Source organism: Hylobates moloch, unplaced genomic scaffold (assembly GCF_009828535.3).
Source record: "Hylobates moloch isolate HMO894 unplaced genomic scaffold, HMol_V3 SCAFFOLD_15, whole genome shotgun sequence".
NCBI classification, from domain to species: Eukaryota; Metazoa; Chordata; class Mammalia; order Primates; family Hylobatidae; genus Hylobates; species Hylobates moloch.
In genome coordinates, this window is record NW_026652290.1 from 59,492,587 (window position 1) to 59,515,169 (window position 22,583).

At 42.8% G+C, this 22,583-nt stretch overlaps 1 protein-coding gene across 2 annotated transcripts in view; it reads left to right on the top strand.

Annotated features, from left to right (window-relative positions):
- Window positions 1-22,583, top strand: part of RAB1A (RAB1A, member RAS oncogene family) — a 47,957-nt gene that overhangs the window by 20,057 nt on the left and 5,317 nt on the right. For both annotated transcript variants that reach the window (XM_032177611.2, XM_032177612.2), the window contains exons 2-3: window positions 6,496-6,568; window positions 15,083-15,178. In XM_032177611.2, the coding sequence (XP_032033502.1) occupies window positions 6,496-6,568; window positions 15,083-15,178 (169 nt within the window). The remainder of the gene's footprint in view (window positions 1-6,495; window positions 6,569-15,082; window positions 15,179-22,583) is intronic.

Genomic DNA, 22,583 nt, shown 5'->3' on the forward strand with positions numbered 1-22,583 from the left:
GGGTTCAAGTGACTCTCCTGCCTCAGTCTCCCAAGTAACTGAAATTACAGGCATGTGCCACCACGCCTGGCTAATTTTTTATATTTTAGTGGAGAAGCGGTTTCACCGTGTTGCCCAGGCTGGTCTCGAACTCCTGAGGTCAGGCAATCCACCCGCGTTGGCCTCCAAAGTGCTAGGATTACAGGCGTGAGCCACCATGCCCAGCCAATATTTTGAGGGATATACTTTGGTGAGGTCATGCAGATATCCTGTTTCTCCTTAGTTTTACCCATTAATTTAGCATTTATCCAGTAAATCTTCCTTGCAGCAATTATTTTTTCTTTTTCTTTTTTCCTTAAAATTTTTTTTTAAGAGATGGGATCTCACTCTGTTGCCCAAGTTGGAATGCAGTAGTGAGTTCATAGCTCACTGCAGCCTCAAACTCCTGGGCTCAAGTGATCCTTCTGCCTCAGCCTCTCAAGTAGCTGGGACTACAGGCATAGACCACCACACCCAGCGAATTAAAAAAAATATTTTTAGAGATGGGGGTTTTGCGATGTTGCTTAGGCTGGTCTTGAACTTCTGGCCTCATGTGATCCTTCTACCTAAGCCTTACAAGTAGGTGGGAATTACAGGTGTGAGCCACCACACCCAGCATTGCAGCAATTATTAATGTAGTGCTACTGGTCATTTTCTGTTTTTCTCATTTCTTCAGCATGTATTATTGACTTATCTCTTCTCTCCCATTTATAATCATTTATACTGCTATGAATTCATGAGTATTTATTTTGTGAGTTATAATCTAATACGTACTTATTTATTTTGTGCCTCAAATTGTTCTGGCTTGGCCGTTTTTTTTTTTTTTTTTTTTTTAGACAGTCTTGCTCTGCTGCCCAGGCTGGAGTGCAGTAGTGCCATCTCTGCTCACTGCAACCTCCACCTCGTGGGTTCAAGCGATTCTCCTGCCTCAGCCTCCCGAGTAGCTGGGACTACAGGCGCATGCCGCCACGCCCAGCTAATTTTTTGTATTTTTAGTAGAGACGGGGTTTCACCATGTTAGCCAGGATGGTCTCGATCTCCTGACCTCGTGATCTGCCCACCTCAGCCTCCAAAAGTGCTGGGATTACAGGCGTGAGCCACCACGCCCGGCTGGCTCCTGTATCCTTTTAACATGCCGTGCCCTCATTATTTTTTCCCCCTAATATTTTGGTCAAAAATGTTAATCAAGGATGGCACAAATTTTCTGTAGCTGTATCTGACAATGAAAGAGGCCTGATTAAAAATGTAAAACTAAAATGTTCTCTGATCTCTTAGCACATGCTTTGTAAAAGGCACAGTGCTAGATCCTTGTATACATAGATGAATAAATCAGCTTACCTTCCACACCCACAGATAGCTATGTCAGACATAAGGGTGGAGAAACACAGACCCCAAACTTCTCGAGGGTAGAAAATACGAAGTTATAGTAGATTAGAACTACAAAAAGCTAGAGGAAGTTCTGAATTGGAAGCAGTGGATAGGATTTACTAGAATAATTTACGAGGGTGACAATTGTAAATCTTCATAGGTTTCTTTTTTTTCCTTTTTCTTTTTTTTTTCTGAGACGGAGTCTCGCTCTGTTGCCCAGGCTGGAGTGCAATGGCGCAATCTCTGCTCACTGCAACCTCTGCCTCCTGGGTCCAAGTGATTCTCCTGCCTCAGCCACCCAAGTAGCTGGGATTACAGGCATCTGCCACCATGCTGAGCTAATTTTTGTATTTTTTTTTTTTTTAGTAGAGACGAGGTTTCACCATGTTGGTCAGGCTGGTCTTGAACTCCTGACCTCAGGTAATCCACCCACCTTGGCCTCCCAAAGTGCTGGGATTACAGGTGTGAGCCACCGTGCCCAGCCAAATCTTTGTAGGTTTCTAAACTAGCATAATTTAGTTTTTTTCACTTAAGTCAAAATTATATTATTGTAGGATAAAAACTTAGTGATCCGAATTAATGAGGAATGAAGAATAAATACATTTAAAGTCTTACCATTTGCTAAATTAGTCTTGGCTCTTTGTACCGAAATTCTGTCCTTGTGCTCTCTGATTTTATATTTGTATATTTTCTATCAACATTTTTACTGTGTGGTGTTTTGTAAATTATAGAAACATTTTAAAGCAAACTCAGAACAATGAATTCTCACGAATATTCAGTATATTTACAGTTGAGAAATAAACTACTTCTGTAGTAGGTAATTTAAAATGTCCCAATGCAAGTTAACGTGTCACTGATCACGCTATTCAGGTGTGTGTCTTTGATAAGGGGAGGTGGGGAAGTTTGTGGGTTTGATTTTATTTGCCTTTCTCATGTGACTGTTGTCATGTTAGTAAACAGATGATTTGCGAGAGAACCAGTAGTCTTTTGCAAAGATTGTCTTATACGGAGCACTCAACTCTTCATGTTATTTATAATGGCTTTAATTTAAGCCTTAAATTATTAGAAACTCATAAATAATTTTTTTTATTTGTTTTTTTGAGATGGAGTTTCGCCCTCATTGTCCAGGCTGGAGTACAATGATGTGATCTTGGCTCACCGCAACCTCCGCCTCTCGGGTTCAAGGGATTCTCCCACCTCTGCCTCCCGAGTAGCTGGGATTACAGGCATGCGCTACCATGCCCGGCTAATTTTGTATTCTTAGTAAAGACGGGGTTGCACCATGTTGGCCAGGCTGGTCTCGAACTCCCAACCTCAGGTGATCCACCTGCTTCGGCCTCCCAAAGTGCTGGGATTACAGGCTCACTGAGCCACTGCGCCCAGCCATAATGTTTTAAAATGAGTGTTATATTTGTAAAACTTAAAAAAAATGTAGTGGTTGAAAAAGGTAATTAAAAAAAAATTGACTATTAATTTCTTGAAACCATAATGTAACTTGTAATGCAATTAGGAAGCCTTCATGTTTCTTTCTTTCTTTCTTTTTTTTTTTTTTGAGATGGAGTTTTGCTCTTGTTGCCTAGGCTGGAGTGCATGATCTCAGTGCACTGCAACCTCTGCCTCCTGGGTTCAAGCGATTCTCCTGCCTCAGCCTCCCGAGTAGCTGGGATTACAGGCGCCTGCCACCACACCCAGCTGATTTTTGTATTTTTAGTAGAGGCGGGGTTTCATCGTGTTGGCCTGGCTGGTCTTGAACTCCTGACCTCAGGTGATCCACGGCACCTGGCCCCGTTCATGTTTTTTAAAGCTTTATGGTTGCTCTGAAATAGAGTTGTTGATTTTTTTTTTTTTTTTTTTTTTTTTTTTGAGACTCCTCTTTTGCCCATGCTGGAGTGCAGTGGTGCGATCTGAGCTCACTGCAACCTCCACCTCCTGAGTTCAAGCAATTAACATGGGTCAGCTTCCCAAGTAGCTGAGATTAAAGCTGCCCACCACCATGCCTGGCTAATTTTAGTATTTTTAGTAGAGATGGGGTTTCACCTTATTGGCCAGGCTGGTCTGGAACTTCTGACCTCAGGCATGAGCCACTACGCCTGGCCTGAGTTGTTGATCTTTAAGGTGATACTTCAGGCAACATCTGAGGCCCAGTACAGTCCTTTACTTCAACTGGGTCCAGTACAGTGAATTCAGGGAATGTTTTTGAGTGTTTACTGGATGCCTGGCATGGAGTTCAGGGAGATTGGTACATTGAGTCCAGTTGTTGTGTTGAAACTTCTGTTTAAAAACCTCCCTACTAAGTTCCAGCTACTCAGGAGGCTGAGGCCTGAGAATCACTTGAACCCTGGAGGCAGAGGTTGCAATGAGTCGAGATCAAGCCACTGCACTCCAGCCTGGGTGACAGAGAGAGACTCTAACGACAACAACACCCCCCAAAAAACCAACCTACTATGGTAGTGTCAGTGCTGTGATAGTTTTGCTTTCTTCATACAGGTAAATTCTTAACATATACTCATTGTTAATGTTCAGTGTTCAGTATTCTTAAGAGTATTTGGGGCCAGGCACGGTGGCTCACGCCTGTAAACCCAGCACTTTGGGAGGCTGAGGTGGGCAGATTACCTGAGGTCAGGAGCTTGAGAACAGCCTGGCCAACATGGTGAAACTCCTGTCTTTACTAGAAATACAAAAATTAGTTGGGCGTGGTGGCACATGTCTGTAATCCCAGCTACTTCAGAGGCTGAGGCAGGAGAATTGCTTGAACCTGGGAGGTGGAGGCTGCAGTGACCGGAAATTGCTTCACTGCACTCCAGCCTGGGCAACAGAGCGAGACTCTTGTCTCAAAATGAACAAACAAAAAAAGAATATTTGGGGCCAGGCATGGTGGCTCACAGCTATAGTCCCAGCACTTTGGGAGGCCAAGGCGGGTGGATCACTTGAGATCAGGAGTTGGAGACCAGCCTGACCAACATGGCTAAACCCCGTCTCTACTGAAAATACAAAAATTAGCATGAGCAACAGAGCAAAACTCTGTCTCAAAAAAAGAAAGAAGAATATTTGGTTTAATTAAGAAGGAACCTTCTCAATAGTAGTAAAGTCAGCCAGCTGAACTGCCAAATACAAATTGTTGGTATTAGGTATCAATCATTTATTAAGGATAATATTCTACAATAGTGATCTTTTTAAAAATTTTAAAATCTCAAACGGAAAGGATGTCTAGTTCATTCTATGCTTCAGTCCCCTCTTGTGATTTACTTGTTTAAAAGATTTTTGTTTCCTTCTCTGACTTCTGTTTTGCTGCTGACTGGCACTTGGGATTTTTAAAAAATTATTTTCCTCATATATAATTAAAGACAATAAGTATAATAGGTATAATATGGTAATTTGCTAAAACCCAAACAGTGTTTTAAGTAATGCATATCATTATGTAAACCTATGTAATAGTTGAATATTCAACTATATATAATATTCACAAAGATAATCGCTTATAGAAGTTTTATATCCTCTCTTCTTTGGCAGTGCAATTAAAACGAAAAAATAAGTTTTATGTCTTGTTTACATGTAAATAATCTAAATTGTGACGTGGTTTTCACTTTAGCATTTTTTGGAAAGTAAATCAAAAAGGACAAAATACGTATATCTTCTACAAAAACGATATATAAATTCTAAGGTTTTTGTCCTTTTGAAATTGCTTAAAAGGATGCATAGAACTGGTGTCTGAGTTGGGAAGGATCTATGAGGGATTTCCTGGAGACCATGGGTGAATAATAATGTTGTCTTAGTTTCATGAAGGAATCTCTGGGGATAGTTTTTGAGTTAGGCCTGGCAATGTTAGAGATACATAAAGAGAGCCTCGTTTTATCACCAGGTGCGGTGGCTCACACCTGTAATTCCACACTTTGGGAGGCTGAGGTGGGCAGATCATGAGGTCAGGAGATCGAGACCGTCCTGGCCAACATGGTGAAACCCCGTCTCTACTAAAAATACAAAAATTAGCTGGGCGTGGTGGTGCATGCCTATAATCCCAGCTACTCGGGAGGCTGAGGCAGGAGAATCACTTGAACCAGGGAGTTGGAGGTTGCAGTGAGCCGAGATCGCGCCACTGCACTCCAGCCTGGCAACAGAGCAATACTCAGTCTCAAAAAAAAAAAAAAAAAAAAAAAAAAGAGAGCATGGTTTTCAATGGTTCTGAAAAATGCTTTAATACAAGTGTAGAGTGTTAGTCAAGTTTTGCACTTGGATAAACAGCCTGTGAATTTACCACATTTCTGGTTTCTAATATGGGCTTTCAGAAGTTAAATGAACATTGTTTTGAGGGGAGAATTCAGAGAGAAGGATCATGAAAACCCCTTCATTGGAGGAGTGCTATGAAATTATTTGATCTTGGAATTTTTTTTTTTTTTTTTTTTTTTTTGAGACAGGGTTTCCTTCTTATTGCCCAGGCTGGAGCTGGAGTGCAGTGGCATGATCTCGGCTCACTGCAACCTCTGCCTCCTGGGTTCAAGCAAGTCTTCTGCCTCAGCCTCCCAAGTAGCTGGGATTACAGGCATGCGCCACCATGCCCAGCTAATTTTTGTATTTTTAGTGGAGACGGGGTTTCACCATGTTGGTCAGGCTGGTCTTGAACTCCTGACCTCAAGTGAAGTGCCTGCCTCAGCCTCCCAAAGTGTTGGGATTACAGCTGTGAGCCACTGCGCCTGGCCTGATCTTAGAATTTGAAGGAGAGACTAATATTTCATGGGCAAAAACAATGAAAAGTTACCTTTCTGTATTCTAATACGGTAGAGGAGTGGGATTTATTTAGAATGTTTTAAGTATCTTGGGCAGTCCAAGAGTGCATATCACTTATTTTTCTTTTCCTTCTTTCTTTTTAAGTGGAAGTTCACTGATGTTAGAGATCATAGGTGGCATTGCCTACTTTTTACATAATTTTGTCATGTTTAGTGATCTATCAGAAGGGCTGTGGCTGTTTGCAGTTTTGGCTTAAGCCATGCATGGGCTTTATAGGAGATGTAGTCTTCACAGTGAGTTGTTATTTGTAGCTGTGTTTTTGTTGTGTATAGCTTACAATAATGCAGTGTGCTTTTTATTAACATCATTTTCTTTTTCTTTTTGCAGTGATTATTTATTCAAGTTACTTCTGATTGGCGACTCAGGGGTTGGAAAGTCTTGCCTTCTTCTTAGGTTTGCAGTAAGTTGAAATTGAAATGTCTTTACAATTAATGGTACAATTAATGCTATGTATGTTTTCTAGGTAGATAAAAAAATTAAACAGTTTTATTCAGAATAAGTTTTTTTATTATAAATTTTTTTGCACACAAAACAATAAACATTTTCTAAAAATACATACAAACAAAAAGATGCATATCAAACATATTAGGGAGGTTGCACATGGGAAGACGGGGGGAATAGAAATGGGGGGTAGGAATTAAAGAAAATAAGTGAGAGAGGGACTTTGTATGGATCAGTGATAATAACTCAATCCTCTATTTGACAAAGAAGAAGGAGAAGGAAGAGGAGGAAAAAGAAAGTGGGACAAAGGATCAGAAAGGGAGGAAAATAGAAAAAGGTAGAGTATGACTCCAGGGTAGACCTGTTTTGTTGTTGCTGGGTTGGTTGGTTGGTCTGTCTGTTTTTCATATGTTTTGCCATGTTGGCCAGGCTGGTCTCGAACTCCTAGCCTCAAGTGATCAACCCTCCTCGGCCTCCTAGAGTGCCGGGACTACAGGCATGAGCCACCACGTCCAGCCCCCACATTGCGTCTGGCCTCTGTGGTAGACCTCCCAGATGGGGCGGCTGGGCAGAGGCGCTCCCCACTTCCCAGACGGGGCAGCCGGGCAGAGGCGCTCCTCACTTCCCAGACGGGGCGGCTGGGCAGAGGCGCGCCTCACTTCCCAGACGGGGCGGCCGGGCAGAGGCGCTCCTCACTTCCCAGACGGGGCGGCAGGGCAGAGGCGCTCCCCACATCCCAGACGGGGCGGCCGGGCAGAGGCGCTCATCGCTTCCCAGACGATGGGCGGCCGGGCAGAGGTGCTCCTCACTTCCCAGACGATGGGCGGCCGGGCAGAGGCGCTCCTCACTTCCCAGACGATGGGCGGCCGGGCAGAGGCGCTCCTCACATCCCAGATGATGGGTGGCCGGGCAGAGGTGCTCCTCACTTCCCAGACGGGACAGCCGGGCAGAGACGCTCCTCACTTCCCAGACAGGGCGGCCGGGCAGAGGTGCTCCTCACTTCCCAGACGGGACAGCCGGGCAGAGACACTCCTCACTTCTTTCCAGACGGGGCGGCCGGGCAGAGGCACTCCTCACTTCCCAGACGGGGCGGCCGGGCAGAGGCGCTCCTCACATCCCAGACCATGGACGGCCGGGCAGAGGCGCTCCTCACTTCCCAGACCATGGGCGGCAGGGCAGAGGCGCTCCTCACTTCCCAGACGATGGGTGGCCGGGCAGAGGTGCTCCTCACTTCCCAGACGGGACGGCCGGGCAGAGGCGCTTCTCATTTCTTCCCAGACGGGGCGGCCAGGCAGAGGCGCTCCTCACTTCCTAGACGGAGTGGCGGCGGGGCAGAGGCGCTCCTCACCTCAGACGGGGTGGCTGGGCAGAGGCGCTCCTCACATACCAGACGATGGGCGGCCAGGCAGAGACGCTCCCCACCTCCCAGACAGAGCAGTGGCCCGGCAGAGGCCACAGTCCCAGCACCCTGGGAGGCCAAGGCAGGCGGCTGGGAGGCGGAGGCTACAGTGAGCCAAGACCACGCCACCGCACTCCAGCCCGGGCAACACGGAGCACCGAGTGAGCGAGACTCCGTCTGCAGTCCCAGCACCTCGGGAGGCCCAGGCGGGCAGACCAGTCGAGGTCAGGAGCTGGAGAGCAGCGTGGCCAACATGGCGAAACCGCGCCTCCAGCCGGGGTGGTGGCGGCCGCAATCCCAGGCAGCCCGCAGGCCGGGGCAGGAGAATCACGGGAGCTGGACGCAGGGAGTGTGCAGCAAGTCCAGTATAGTCCAGCCTGGGCCGTGGAGGGAAGAATAAGAAAGAAAGAGAAAGAAAGAAAGAAAGAGAAAGAAGGGAGGGAGGGAGGAAGGAAAAGTTAATTCTTCGAGAATTTATGTATTTAAAGACTCCAAATATACATCCCCAGTGGTATCTTGGACTGTTAAATAGAAAAATATTGTTGCTGTTAAAAGAAATTCAGTGAAGTATGGTTATAAAGTCAGAATGTCTAATATTTTTGGTCAGAGTCTAACAGCAGTTCCAACATAGGCAGCAAGTTAAAGGGGTAGTTGGTGGCCTGTGTTGAAAGCGACTTGGTGAAAATAAATCTTAAAGTTAAACTTTAGTAGAATAAAAAGAAAAAGCAGAGCCAGGTGACGCAGTGGATCATGCCTGCAGTCTCAGCTACTCAGGATGCTGGCAGTGGAAAGATCACTTGAGTCAAGGAGTTTGAGACCAACCTGGGCAACATAGCATGACTGTCTCTGAAAAAAAAAATAGTTAATAAAAGAAAAAGTAGGGTCTTGGACAAACTTCGTTTGCCAATGGCATAGTTCTAAATGCTGAAGCTGACAGATAAAGGACTTTTGACTTAACAGAATCCACAGTGTCCTTCATAGTCTTTATCAACTACCTTTAAATTTAGCATGTTTCCTGGCCAGGTGCGGTGGCTCACGCCTGTAATCCCAGCACTTCTGGGAGGCCGAGACGGGCAGATCACAAGGTCAAGAGATCGAGACCATCCTGGCTAACATGATGAAACCCCGTCTCTACTAAAAATACAAAAAATTAGCTGGGTGTAGTGGCACACGCCTGTAGTCTCAGCTACTCGGGAGGCTGAGACAGGAGAATCGCTTGAACCCAGGAGGCGGAGGTTGCAGTGAGCTGAGATGGCGCCACTGCACTCCAGCCTGGCAACAGAGCGAGACTCTGTCTCAAAAATAAATAAATAAATAAATAAATAAATAAATAAATAAATAAGCATGTTTCCCTTCTTACTGTCTAGATCATTGTTTCTCAGAGCATGGACCAAAGACTCCTGGGGGTTACCAAGACCCTCTCAGGTAGCCCACGAGGTCAAAATATCCTACTAATACTAAGATGTTAGTATTTGTAAGGAAATATTTACTTGGTAATAATACTAATATAAAAGATGTTTGCGTTTTTCAGTGATGACATTGGCTCTGGTACAAAAGCAATGTGGGTAAAATTGCTGGTGGCTTGGTACACATCAAGGCAGTGCTAAGCTCCAAATTGTACTCATGGTGATGGCATTCTTCACCTCTGTGCACTCACAGGAACAAAAACAAGCCCTGCCATTTTTATTGAAGAATGTCCTTGACAAAACAGTTAAAATGATTAGTTTTTGAAAAATGTTGATCCATGAGTATTCCTTTAAAAATATTTGTGAAGAAGTGGGAAGTTCACATAAAACAATTTTTTTTTTTTTTTTGAGACAGTCTGGCTCTGTTGCCAAGGCTAGAGTGCAGTGGCGTGGTCTCTGGCTCCCAGGCTCAAGCCATTCTCCCACCTCAGCCTCCCAAGTGGCTGGGACCTCCCAAGTGGATGCGCCATCATGCCTGGCTAATTTTTGTAGTTTTTGTAGCGACAGGGTCTCACTTTGTTGCACAGGCTGGTCTTGAACTCCTGAGCTCAAGCGATGCACGTGCCTCAGCCTCCCAAAGTGCTGGAGAAAGCACTTCTTACTGCATACTGGCTAGTGTGTTGGTTATTTTGGAGAAAAGAAAAGCATTTGTAGTTTTTTGAGTTGTAAGCTGAGCTAACTGCTTTATTTTTTTCTGTGGAACACCATTTCTTTTTTTTTTTTTTTTTTTTTGAGATGGAATATTGCTTTGTTGCCCAGGCTGGAGTGCAGTGGTGCATTCTCCACTCACTGCAACCTCTGCCTCTCGGGTTCAAGCAATTCTTCTGCCTTAGCCTCCCAAGTAGCTGGGATCATAGGCACCTGCCACCAAGCCCAGCTAATTTTTGTATTTTTAGTAGAGACGGGGTTTCACCATGTTGGCCAGGCTGGTCTCGAACTCCTGACTTCGTGATCTGCCTGTCTCAGCCTCCCAAAGTGCTGGGATTACAGGTGTGAACCACTGCGCCCGGCCTTTTTTTTTTTTTTTTTTTTTTTTTTAAATTTGAAAGAACAGCTAACAGACAGATTAGAACAGAATTGGCTATTTGACAGATTTTCTCAGATGAACTGTGATAGTCATTTCAAGGGAAGTAGCTGCAAACATTTGTTGGCTGAAATAAAATTTAAGTTTACAATGGAAAATTAGAATTTGAAAAAACTTACAATTTACCACTTGACAGTATCCTAAATACTTATGACTTTTCTGATGAGTGCCGATATTAATGAAGGTTATTTAAAAAATATTAAAATAATGTATAATTCTTTTTATATAACAGTTAAAAATAAAACCATGAAGTACCAGAATAAAACATAGGTGGCTCTTTAATCTTGGTGTGTGAAGGTATTTTTTAAAATAAGAAAAAAGAAATCACTGCTAAATTTGATTGTGTTAAAATTAATTTATCACAGGCACAAAAATGTTAGAAAACTAATGGCACTAGCAAATATATATATATGAGGATTGGTATTCTCAATATATAAGGCACATTTGCACATCAATAAGAAAAGAATATTTCTCCTAATGAAAATAGTGGCAAATACATGAGCAGTCAGTTGAAAAAAGAAGTAATACAAATTGCCAGCTGGGTGCGGTGGCTCACGCCTGTAATCCCAGCATTTAGAGGCTGAGGCTGGCAGATCACCTGAGGTCAGGAGTTCGAGACCAGCCTGACCAACATGGAGAAACCCTGTCTCTACTAAAAATACAAAATTAGCTGGATGTGGTGGCGCATGCCTGTAATCCCAGCTACTCGGGAGGCTGAGGCAGGAGAATCGCTTGAACCCGGGAGGCAGAGGTTGTGGTGAGCCGAGATCGCACCATTGCACTCCAGCCTGGGCAACAAGAGCAAAACTCCATCTCAAAAAAAAAAAAAAAGAAGTAATACAAATTGCCAGTAAACATGAAAAAAAAAGCTCAACTTTATTGGTAATTAAAGGCCTTTAAGTTAAACTTAGGTATCATTTAATTTTTATTAAATTGGCAAATATTAAAATTAAGCATAATTCTTAAGCAACTCTCGGTAGGTGGGAAGAATCTAGCTATTTAGCCTCAGGTGTTTGTACCTCAAGGAAAACCCTCTCTGGGATGTCCATTGCTTGAAGTCAGAGGTTTTCCAATAATACCTGGAAATTATTTTTAAAATGCTGATCCCCATACCCTCAAAATATTAATAGAGACAATTGTGGTGAGGACTATAATAAAGAAATGTGCAATAAGCTCTGGGGGCACAGAGGGAAGAATCTATTGGCTGAGGAGTTGAAGAAATTGTTTGGACACTCAGTATTGCCTGAGCTCAAAACTGAAGGATGAATAAATGCCACATGACCTTGGGGCTGGGGAGTACATAGGGTTATGCAGAGAGAGATAACTGAGGCTTTTCGGCAGAAGGAATAGTAATGGCTCAGGCATGGGAGTAAAGGTCATTTAGGGATTTACAACAATTCAGCATTTCTTTCTTTTTCTTTTTCTTTTTTTTTTTTGAGATGGAGTCTAGCTCTGTCATCCAGGCTGGAGTACAGTGGCATGATCTTAGCTCACTGTAACTCCCACCTCCCGGGTTCAATTGATTCTCATGCCTCAGCCTCCCAAGTAGCTGGGATTACAGGCACGTACTACTGTGCCTGGCTAATTTTTGTATTTTTAGTAGAGATGGGGTTTCACCATGTTGGTCAGCCTGGTCTCTAACTCCTGAGCTCAAGTGATCTGTGCACCTCTGCCCCCCAGAGTGCTGGGATTACAGACCTGAGCCACTGTACCCAGCTAAGAATTCAATATTTCTATCCAAGTACCTGGAGGATAGATGTGCTACATGAATGTTTATTGCATTCATTTTGTTCTCTGCATTTTTTTTTTTTTTTTTTTGGTTTGAGATGGAGTCTCGCTCTGTTGCCCAGGCTGGAGTGCAGTGGTGCAATCTCGGCTCACTGCAGCCTCCACCTCCCAGGTTCAAGCGATTCTCCATCTTGGTCTCCTGACTAGCTAGGTTTACAGGCGTGTGCCATCACACCCACTAATTTTTTGTATTTTTAGTAGAGACGGGGTTTCACCATGTTGGCCAGGCTGGTCTTGAACTCCTGATTTAAAGTGATCCTCCCACCTTGGCCTCCCAAAGTGCTGGGATTACATATGTGAGCAACTGCGCCTGGCCTCTACATACTTCTGTAGTACCTGATACTTATTAGGCACTCAATTACAACATAACTTTTTTTTTTTTTTTGAGACAGAGTCATGCCTTGTCGCCCAGGCTGGAGTGCAGTGGCACAATCTCGGCTCACTGCAACCTCCACCTCCCAGGTTCAAGTGATTCTCCTTCCTCAGCCTCCCGAGTAGCTGGGATTACAGGTGCCCGCCACCACACCCAGCTAATTTTTTGTATTTGTAATAGAGATGGGGTTTCACCATCTTGACCAGGCTGATCTCGAACTCCTGACCTTGTGATCCATTCACCTTGGCCTCCAAAAGTGCTGGTATTACAGGTGTGAGCCACCATGCCCAGCCCATATTTCTAAAAACATTTTCTTATAAAATGACATTGCCATTATCAACCTACAAAATACATTTTCCATTTGGTTGTTTTGTTGCTTAGTCTTTTAATCTAGAGTTTTATACCTTACCTTTTTATTTATATATTTTTTATATCATTGACTTTTTGCAGAAACGAGCACTTGTCCTGTAGATTGTCCAATATTCTAGATTTGTCATTTTGCTTCCTTGTGATGTCCTTATGCTTATTTGTTTATTCCTTTTTCTGTAATTAGAAGACCTAGAACTGCACTATCCTTAGAGTAGCTACTAGCTCTACATAGCTATTTAAATTTAAATTAATTAAAATTGAAAAAGTTTGGTGGCTCACACTTGTAATCCCAGCACTTTGGGAGGCCAAGGTGGGAGGATTGCTTGAGTGCAGGAGTTCAAGGCTTCAGTGAGCTGCGATTGTACTCCAGCTTGGGAGACATCAAGACCCTGTCCCTTTAAGGGGGAAAAATAATTGAAAAAATCAGAAACTTAGTTTCTTGTTTCACAAGCTGCATATGGCTAATGGCTACCATATTGGCTAGCACAGCTTATAGAACCTTTCCATTGTCACAGAAAGTTCTGTTTGGCAGTGCCGTTCTCATTAGACCTGATTTGATTAAGGTCCATCTTTGTTGACAGAGTACTTCTTAGGTCGTGCTTTGTGGTTCATGTGATGAAAGCCTGGTCTGTTCATTCATATATCTTTTCGCAAGAAATATTTTTATTCCATTCTGAATAAAATTTCATGGCAGGTACTTGCAAGAAGCAGTTACAATTTTAAAAATTTAACATTGGGTTAAAAAATTGACAGGAAACATAAATTCACAGGAAAACTTGTGCACAAATGTTCCTAGCAGCATTATTCATAATAGTCAAAAAGTGGAAACAACCCAAATCAATTTATGAATGGATAAAATGTTGTATATTTGTACATGTAATATTATTCAGCCAATAAAATGGGCCAGGCATGGTGGCTCACACCTGTAATCCCAGCAGTTTGAGAGGCTCAGGCAGTTTGAGACTAGCCAGGAGTTTGAGACTAGCCTGACCATTATCACGAAACCCCGTCTCTACTAAACATACAGAAATTAGGCAGGCATGGTGATGCATGCCTGTAGTCCCAGCTACTCAGGTGGCTGAGTCATGAGGATCGCTTGAACCCCAGGAGACAGAGGTTGCAGTGAGCTGAGATCATGACACTGCACTCCAGCCTGGGCAACAGAGCAACACCCTGCCTCAAAAAAAAAAAAAAAAAAGAGAATGAAGTAATGAAGTACTGTTACATGGTACAACATGGATGAACCTTGAAAACATTCTGCTAAATGAAGGAAGGCAGACACAGAGGGCCACATATTTTATGATTCCATTTATACGAAATGTCCAAAATTGGCAAATCTAAAGAGACAGAAAGTAGATTCGTGATTGCCAGGGAGTGAAGACGGGTTCTTTCTGGAGTGAAGAAAATGTCCTGGAATTCGTGATTGTAGTTCGCAGCCTTGTGAATGTATAAGGAACACTGAATTGTCCACTTCAAAAGGGTGACTTTTATGTTATGTGCATGATATCTAAAAAAAAAAAAAAAAAATCAGGAAGCAAGATTGACTTCTAAGAAAAAGCGGAGTGAAGTGATTGTTGTTTTGTGGTGAATAAATTGGGTGGGTGGGTCGCAAGAGTTTTGCTGATTAGTGATTAGAAAAATTAATAATCATTGAAAATATAAAATATTTTTCTATATGATATATGTAAAGAATTTGGCAAGAGATGATGTTTGGAAAAAATAAAGGCTATTGTAGAGATCTTAAGGAAAGAAGAAACTACAGTTAAGTAGTGCTTTGTAATCAGAATATGAAGTAAGTGCTGAAAGTGGATGGAGTGGCTGTTTTCAGCATGTTATACTTTATACATTTCATTCATAAACTTGGACTTTAGATAAAAGTAAACATGGTATTTTTTTATTTACTCTTGAACAACAGTTTTTTTTTTTTTTTTCACTTAGACTTGCATCTGTTCCACTGAACAATACATTTAATTGTTAATTATTTCCCCCTTCAGGATGATACATATACAGAAAGCTACATCAGCACAATTGGTGTGGATTTCAAAATAAGAACTATAGAGTTAGACGGGAAAACAATCAAGCTTCAAATAGTAAGTGACTTGGCTAGTAATTTTTTTGGAATTTATTTTGGTTAATTTGTAATGTATTGTTATTTTGTATATATTTAATATGCTAACAAAATTGATTGTAAAATGTCTTAAGAATCATGCACTTAAGATAGAATAGTAGAATAAGAATTATTTAGATTAAAAATAATGTTTTCAACATTACTTAAGCCTCATTGAATTTTCTGTTCATGAAGCAGAGAAACTCATGTTTTAATTCAAACTTGGTCCTCATCTTCTTCTTTTATCAGTGGAAATCTAAGTTCAAGTTTACCTTGTCCTACAGTGCAAATGTTATAGACCGTTTTTGTCTTTTACTGTGCTAAGTGCATGGAACATTAAAGGAACCCTAGGAAGAGATTCTTCACATGTGGCTCAATTGAAGAGAAGTACTTATGTAGTTCTGTTTTAAGTATTTTTCTTAGACAGTGTGTGCACCAACTCTGTAGAAACACAGAATTTTGTTGGAAAAAAGAACTTAGTTTTTGTTACATGTTCATTTTACTGCTCAAAAAAATGAATGCTGAAAGATTTAATGACTTGCCTACAGTTACTGGTAGAACCAAATGACCGAAGCTCTGTCTTCAATATTTTGTGTCTCTGTGCCATCCTATCCCCCTTATCCATCTTTACACCCCCAGCCCCCAATTAAATATAGGCAATTATAATAGTTCAGTTGTGCCTCTTCAGTATGGGTCTGAGTCCTGTCAGTGTGGACATATCTGTGGTCTTTTAAAAAATAAATCAGTATTTTTCAGAGTAGGCTATTAGCAAGAAGTAGGCTATAAACACAGGAAACCAGTGACCGCCCCTTTTCATGGAACTGATGACACATGGAATTGGAAGGAGTCCTGCATTGGGAGTCAGAAGACTTAGATTTGTTGTCTTGGTTCTAGTATTTACTTGTTAGAGAATCATGGGTTTGTGTCTCTGGGAAAAAGGCCGAAGTAACCCTGAGACCCAGTTTCCTTTCTAAAATGTGTGTGATGACACCTGATTTACTAATTTATAAGGTAGTTGTGAGAACCAACTCTAAGAGCTTTGTGTATGTGACAATACATGTGAAAGCCCTTTGTAAACTTTTGGGCAGTATATAGATACTACTTATGATATGACATGCCCAGATAAATGGGTGTTTGATAGGTTAAGTTGCTCCCTTTCCTTATATGATTCTGATGAGGAAAAGAAGGTACGTTACAAAAGATAGGTGGATGTGGATATTGATATAAGTAAACACACTTGATGTGTCAAATTAGGACTTGCAAGGATTTAGTTTTCAGAAATAGCTTGAAATACTTTCAATCGGTGAACACAAATTACCCTCCATATTTTTTTCCATGATATAAGTACAGTGTCAACCTTTTATTTGGCACCATAAAGAGTACATAAAGATCTACCCAAAACTGTATTTTAAAGTACTGGTATGGAATAATTGTATTACGTGTGATCATTGGTGTTCATAAGATTTGGGTGTGTATTTGTGTGTGAAACATTCATATTTTACTTTCCTGTGGCTGGAAGGGATCTTATAGGACACTCTTTGTCTGTCTTTCATCTTTAATAGGAATTTCTTTTCCATACCTGAAGGCCTCATTTTGAACATTTTGTTTGTTTTTTTATTTTTTGAGATACAGTATTGCTCTGTCTCCCAGGCTGGAGTGCGGTGGCGCAATTTCGGCTCACTGCAACCTCCGCCTCCTGAGTTCAAGTGATTCTCCTGCCTCAGCCTCCCTAATAGCTGGGATTACATGTGTGTACCACCATGCCCGGGCAATTTTTTTTTTTTTGAGACGGAGCCTTGCTTTGTTGCCCAGGCTGGAGTGCAGTGGTGCAATCTCAGCTCGCTGCAACCTCCGCCTCCCAGGTTCAAGCGATTCTCTTGCCTCAGCCTCCTAAGTAGCTGAGATTACAGGCGTGCGTCACCACACCCTGCTAAATTTTTGTATTTTTAGTAGAGACAGAGTTTCACCATGTTGGTTAGGCTGGTCTTGAACTCCTGACCTCGTGATCTGCCTGCCTCAGCTTCCCAAAGTGCTGGGATTACAGGCATGAGCCACTGCTCCCAGCCTTCGGATAATTTTTATATTTTTCATAGAGATGGGATTTCGCCATGTTGGCCAGGCTGGTCTCAAACTCCTTACCTCAAGTGATCCACCTGTCTTGGCCTCTCAAAGTGCTGGGATTACAGGCGTGAGCTGCCACGCCTGGGTTTTTGAACATTTTTAAGAAGCTTACCATTTTTTCAAAATAGCTAGTTCCATTTTATACATAACTTCAGCCAGGCATGTTGCCTCATGCCTGTAATCCCAGCACTTTGGGAGGCCGAGGTCAGAGAGTCACTTGAGGCCAGGAGTCAACATAGCTCCTGTGACCAGCCTGGTCAACAAAGAGACTCCATCTCTACCAAAAAAAAAAAAAAAAAAAATTAACCAGGTGTGGTGGTCGATGCCTGTAGTCCTAGCTCCCCAGGAGACTGAGGTGGGAGGAATGTTTGAGCCCAGGACTTCAAGGCTGCAGTGAGGCAAGATTGCACCATTGTACCCCAGCTTTGTGGACAGAGTGAGAGACCCTGTCTCAAAAACAAAATAAGGCTGGGTGCAGTGGCTGTCTGGGCGTCGTGGTTCACGCTTATAGTCCTAGCACTTTGGGAGGCCAAGGTGGGCAGATTGCCTGAGCTCAGGAGGTCTAAGACCAGCCTGAGCAACATGGCGAAACCTCATCTCTGCAAAATATACAGCAAAGAACAAAAAAAACACAAAACCTCTAGTTGCCAGTTATTTTATTTACTTATTTATTCCTAGTGATTCCTTTTTTTTCTTTTTTCTGAGACAAAAATCTTACTTTGTCTCCCACGCTGGAGTGCAGTGGCACTATCTCAGCTCACTGCATGATTCTTTTAGAGACATATTAATTCTTTATATTGAGCTGAAGCCTGTTTCCTTTTACTTCTGTCTCTTCTTATTCCTCTGCCTTGTAGAGCTGCCTGAATCAGATTAATTCCTCTTTTATTGGCAAGCTTGCCCTTCAGATTGATGTTATCACAACCTTTCTTCTACCTCTGAAGTTCCTCATTCTTTCCTGTAATGATATTTTCAGAACCTTGTGCAATTTGGGTTATTCTTACATTTTATAAATGCCTTTTATTAAATTTGATTTCTTAAATCAAGTATGAGATATAACACATGAGGTAAATCCTGTCTTGATTTGGAGCCTGAGTGAATTTCTCTCTTGAACTTCAAGGGCTCATGGCCCTTTCTTCTTCTTAATCAAAGACAACCATTTGTTGTTTCAGTAGCCATATTATTTCTAGTTTGGGTCTTAAGGTTTTTGATTCGCTTGTTTTTTTTTTTTTTTTTTTTGAGACGGGGTTTCGCTCTTGTTGCCCAGGCTGGAGTGCAGTGGCATGATCTTGGCTCACTGCAACCTCCGCCTCCCAAGTTCAAGTGATTCTTCTGCCTCAGCCTCCCTAGTAGCAGGGATTACAGGCATGTGCCACCACGCCCGGCTAATTTTGTATTTTTAGTAGAGACGGGGTTTCTCCATGTTGGTCAGGCTGGTCTCAAACTCCTGACCTCAGGTGATCCGCCTGCCTCGGCCTCCCAAAGTGCTGGGATTACAGGCGTGAGCCACCGTGCCTGGCCGATTTGCTTGTTTTTAATTAAAATGGGGCCTTGGCCAGGTGCAGTTGCTCACCCCTGTAATCCCAGTACTTTGGGAGGCTCAGGCAGGCAGATCACTTGAGTTCAGGAGTTCAAGACCAGTATGGGCAACATGGCGAAACCTCGTCTCTACCAAAAACACAAAATTCAGCCAGGCATGGTGGTGTGTCCCTGTAGTCCAAGGTGCTCAGGAGGCTGAGGTGGGAGGATTGCTTGAGCCTGGAGATGGAGGTTGCAGTGAGCCAAGATCGTGCCATTTGCACTCTAGCCTGGGCAACAGAGCGAGACCCTGTTTCAAAAAAAAAGAAAAAGAAGAGAGTCTTACTTTACACTTCTATGACTGGTGTTTTAAAAATCTAAACACAGGCCAGGCGTGGTGGCTCACTCCTGTAATCCCAGCACTTTGGGAGGCAGAGGCACGCAGATCACAAGGTCAGGATTTCGTGACCAGCTTGGCCAACATGGTGAAGCCTGTCTCTACTAAAAATACAAAAAAATTAGCTGGGCGTGGTGGTTCGTGCCTGTAATCCCAGCTACTCGGGAGGCTGAGGCAGGGGAATTGCTTGAACCCGGGAGGCGGAGATTGCAGTGAGCCAAGATCGCCCCATTGCATTCCAGCCTGGCGACAGAGCAAGACTCCTCTGGAAAAAAAAAAAAAACAAAAACTAAACACAAGATTTTACTTTTAATCCTATCATTTCCTCTTGCTCGGCTTCAGTAATCCTTCAAGTTTTCTAGGTCTTTTGAAAATCTTGATTCCGTTGATTTATATTTTAATTATCTTTTCCTTTCAGCTTTTCCTGTTCAGGTGTGACATCTGGGTCTTTATCTGAGTTTTGTTAGATTATAAAACATTCAGCAAGGTAGGGCAGGTACTGAGTCCAGTTGTACACCATGGAAGGCCTCTTTCTGTGATTGTTCATTCATGAGGCTTTATGAAAATGTCTATATTATACCAGGCACTTGGAGGTTACAGAGATGAATAAAACATAGCCCATTAGGAGGCAGACAGTGGGAGAGACAAACATGGGAAAAAGTTACTCTGATTATGAGGGGTAATGAGAATTACATATGAAGGAAAGTATTGTTAGTACTGTTAGGATTTAGTGTCAGGAAAGTTTTCAGAGTAGCAAGGAAACATCAGAAATTTTACTCTTTCTGCCAGACATGGTGCATGTATTATTCTGTTCTCACACTGCCACAAGGAACTGACCAAAACTGGGTGATTTATAAAAAAAAGGTTTAATTGACTCATAGTTCTGCATGGCTGGGGAGGCCTCAGGAAACTTACCGTGGCAGAAAGGGAAGCAGGCACGTCTTACATGGCAGGAGGCGAGAGAGTGTGAAGGAAGCAAAGGGGGAAGAGCCCCTTATGAGACCATCAGATCTTGTGAGAATTCATTCACTGTCGCTCAAATGGGAGAAAACCATCGTCGTAATCCAATCACTTCTCCATAATCCAATCACTTCCCTTAGTGATTACAACTTGAGATGAGATTTGGGTGGGGACACAGAGCCAAACCATATCAGTGCCTGTAGTCCCAGTTGCTTGGAGGCTGAGGCAGGAGGAACACTTGAGCCCAGGAGTTCAAGATCTGCTTGGGCAACATAGCAATACCTCCATTTCGGAAAAAAATGAAATTTTACTTTTGGATGCCATTGCTTACTTTAGTCAGCTATAACTTCTTGTTGACATTTAGTCAAAAAACAATTTTTCCTTCTATCTTTGTGAAAGAGGTTGATGAGCAAGGAAGAAAAGGAAACTTATTTTATTGAGCAGCTTCTATAGTCAGGCACATTTTACAAACATTAGTTCATTTAAACCCCTTTAGCTGTTGTACAAGGTGAATGCTATCTAGCATTTACAGATGAAGAAACTGTTAGGTGACTCTCCCTAATATTAAATAACCAGGAACCCGGATTTGATGTTTTGAAGTCAGGGTGGCTTGATTCTAGAGTTCATGCCTCCTCCAAGGATACACTGAAAGGCTTTGAGCCTCATTTTTTTTTTTCTTGAGACAAGATCTGGCTCTGTTGCCCAGAGTGCAGTAGTGTGATCTCAGCTCACTGCCACCTCTGCCTCCTGGGCTCAAGCGATTCTCCTGCCTCAGCCTCTCGAGCTGCTGGGACCACAGGCGCACGCCAGCATACCTGGCTAATTTTTGGATTTTCTAGTAGAGTGGAGGTTTCACCATGCTGCCCAGGCTGGTCTCGAACACCTGAGCTGAAGTGATCTGCCTGCCTTGGCCTCCAGGAGTGCTTGAGCCTCTTTATTGATTACTATCTAACTAGTCTTCTGAGCTCTCAGGCTTAGTAATTTGGACAAAAAAGGAAATAAAGTTGTGGTGATTTGTGTTTTTATTTGCTTTTTTAGATTAACAATTATTGACATTTTATATTATTTGTCTTATTTTTTTCTAGTAGTAGAGTATGTTAAATTACAGACATTTGATATTTTACTCCAAAATGCTTCAGTATGCATCTGTATTTTGTTATCACATCAAATAGAACTGACATTAATTCCTTAATACCCAGCTCATCTTCCAGTTTACCCAAAATTGCAACTTGTTTTTAGCTCCATGTTGGCTGGGTCAGGAAAAGAAAGCGATTTCACTGAATACTACTGAACTTTTTTTTTTTTTTTTTTTAATTTTGTCATTTAAAACCTTAGTGAGGCTCAGTGCACAGTCATTCCCCTTGTTAAAACTAAGGCTTTGGCCGGGCACGGTGGCTCACGCCTGTAATCCCAGCACTTTGGGAGGCCAAGGCGGGTGGATCACATGAGGTCTGGAGTTCGAGACCAGCCTGGCCAACATGGGGAAACCCCGTCTTTACTAAAAATACGAAAATTGGCTGGGCGTGGTTGTGGGTGCCTGTAATCCCAGCTATTTGGGAGGCTGAGGCAGGAGAATCACTTGAACCTGGGAGGCGGAGGTTGCAGTGAGCCAAGATCACGCCACTGCACTCCAGCCTGGGAGACAGAGCGAGACTCTGTCTTAAAACAAAAAACAAAAAAAAACCCCAAAGATTTTTACATCTAAAAATTGAGTTTGCTTCTAGATATTTTAAACTTTTTTTGTTTGTTTTTTAAGAGATAGGGTCTCCCTCTGTCCCCTAGGCTGGAGCGCAGTGGCAAAATAATAGCTCACTATAACCACAAACTCCTGGGCATAAGCTGTCTTGAATAGCTGCAACTACAGGTGTGCACCACCATGCCCAACTACTTTTTTAAAATTTAGTTGAGACAGGGTCTTGCTGTGTTGCATAGGTTGGTTTCCAACTTCTGGCCTCAGGTGATCCTCCTGCTTTGGCCTCCCAAAGTGCTGGGATTACAGGCATGAGCCACTGCACCTGGCTAACAGTTTTCTCTTTTTTTTTTTTTTGAGGCAAGTCTCGTTCTGTCCCCCAAGCTGCAGTGCAGTGGCACGATCTCGGCTCACTGCAACCTCCGCCTCCCAGATTCAAGTGATTCTTCTGCCTCAGCCACCCGAGTAGCTGGGATTACAGGCGTGCACCACCACACACGGCTAATTTTTGTATTTTTGGTAGATACGGGGTTTCACCATGTTGGTCAGGCTGGTCTCGAACTCCTGAGCTCATAATCCGCCCGTCTCGGCCCCACAAAGTGCTGGGATTACAGGCGTGAGCCACCGTGCCCAGTCCCAACAGTTTTTTAAAACCCAGAACTATAATGCAATAATATTAGCATTTGTTTTTGGAGTTTGAGCCTA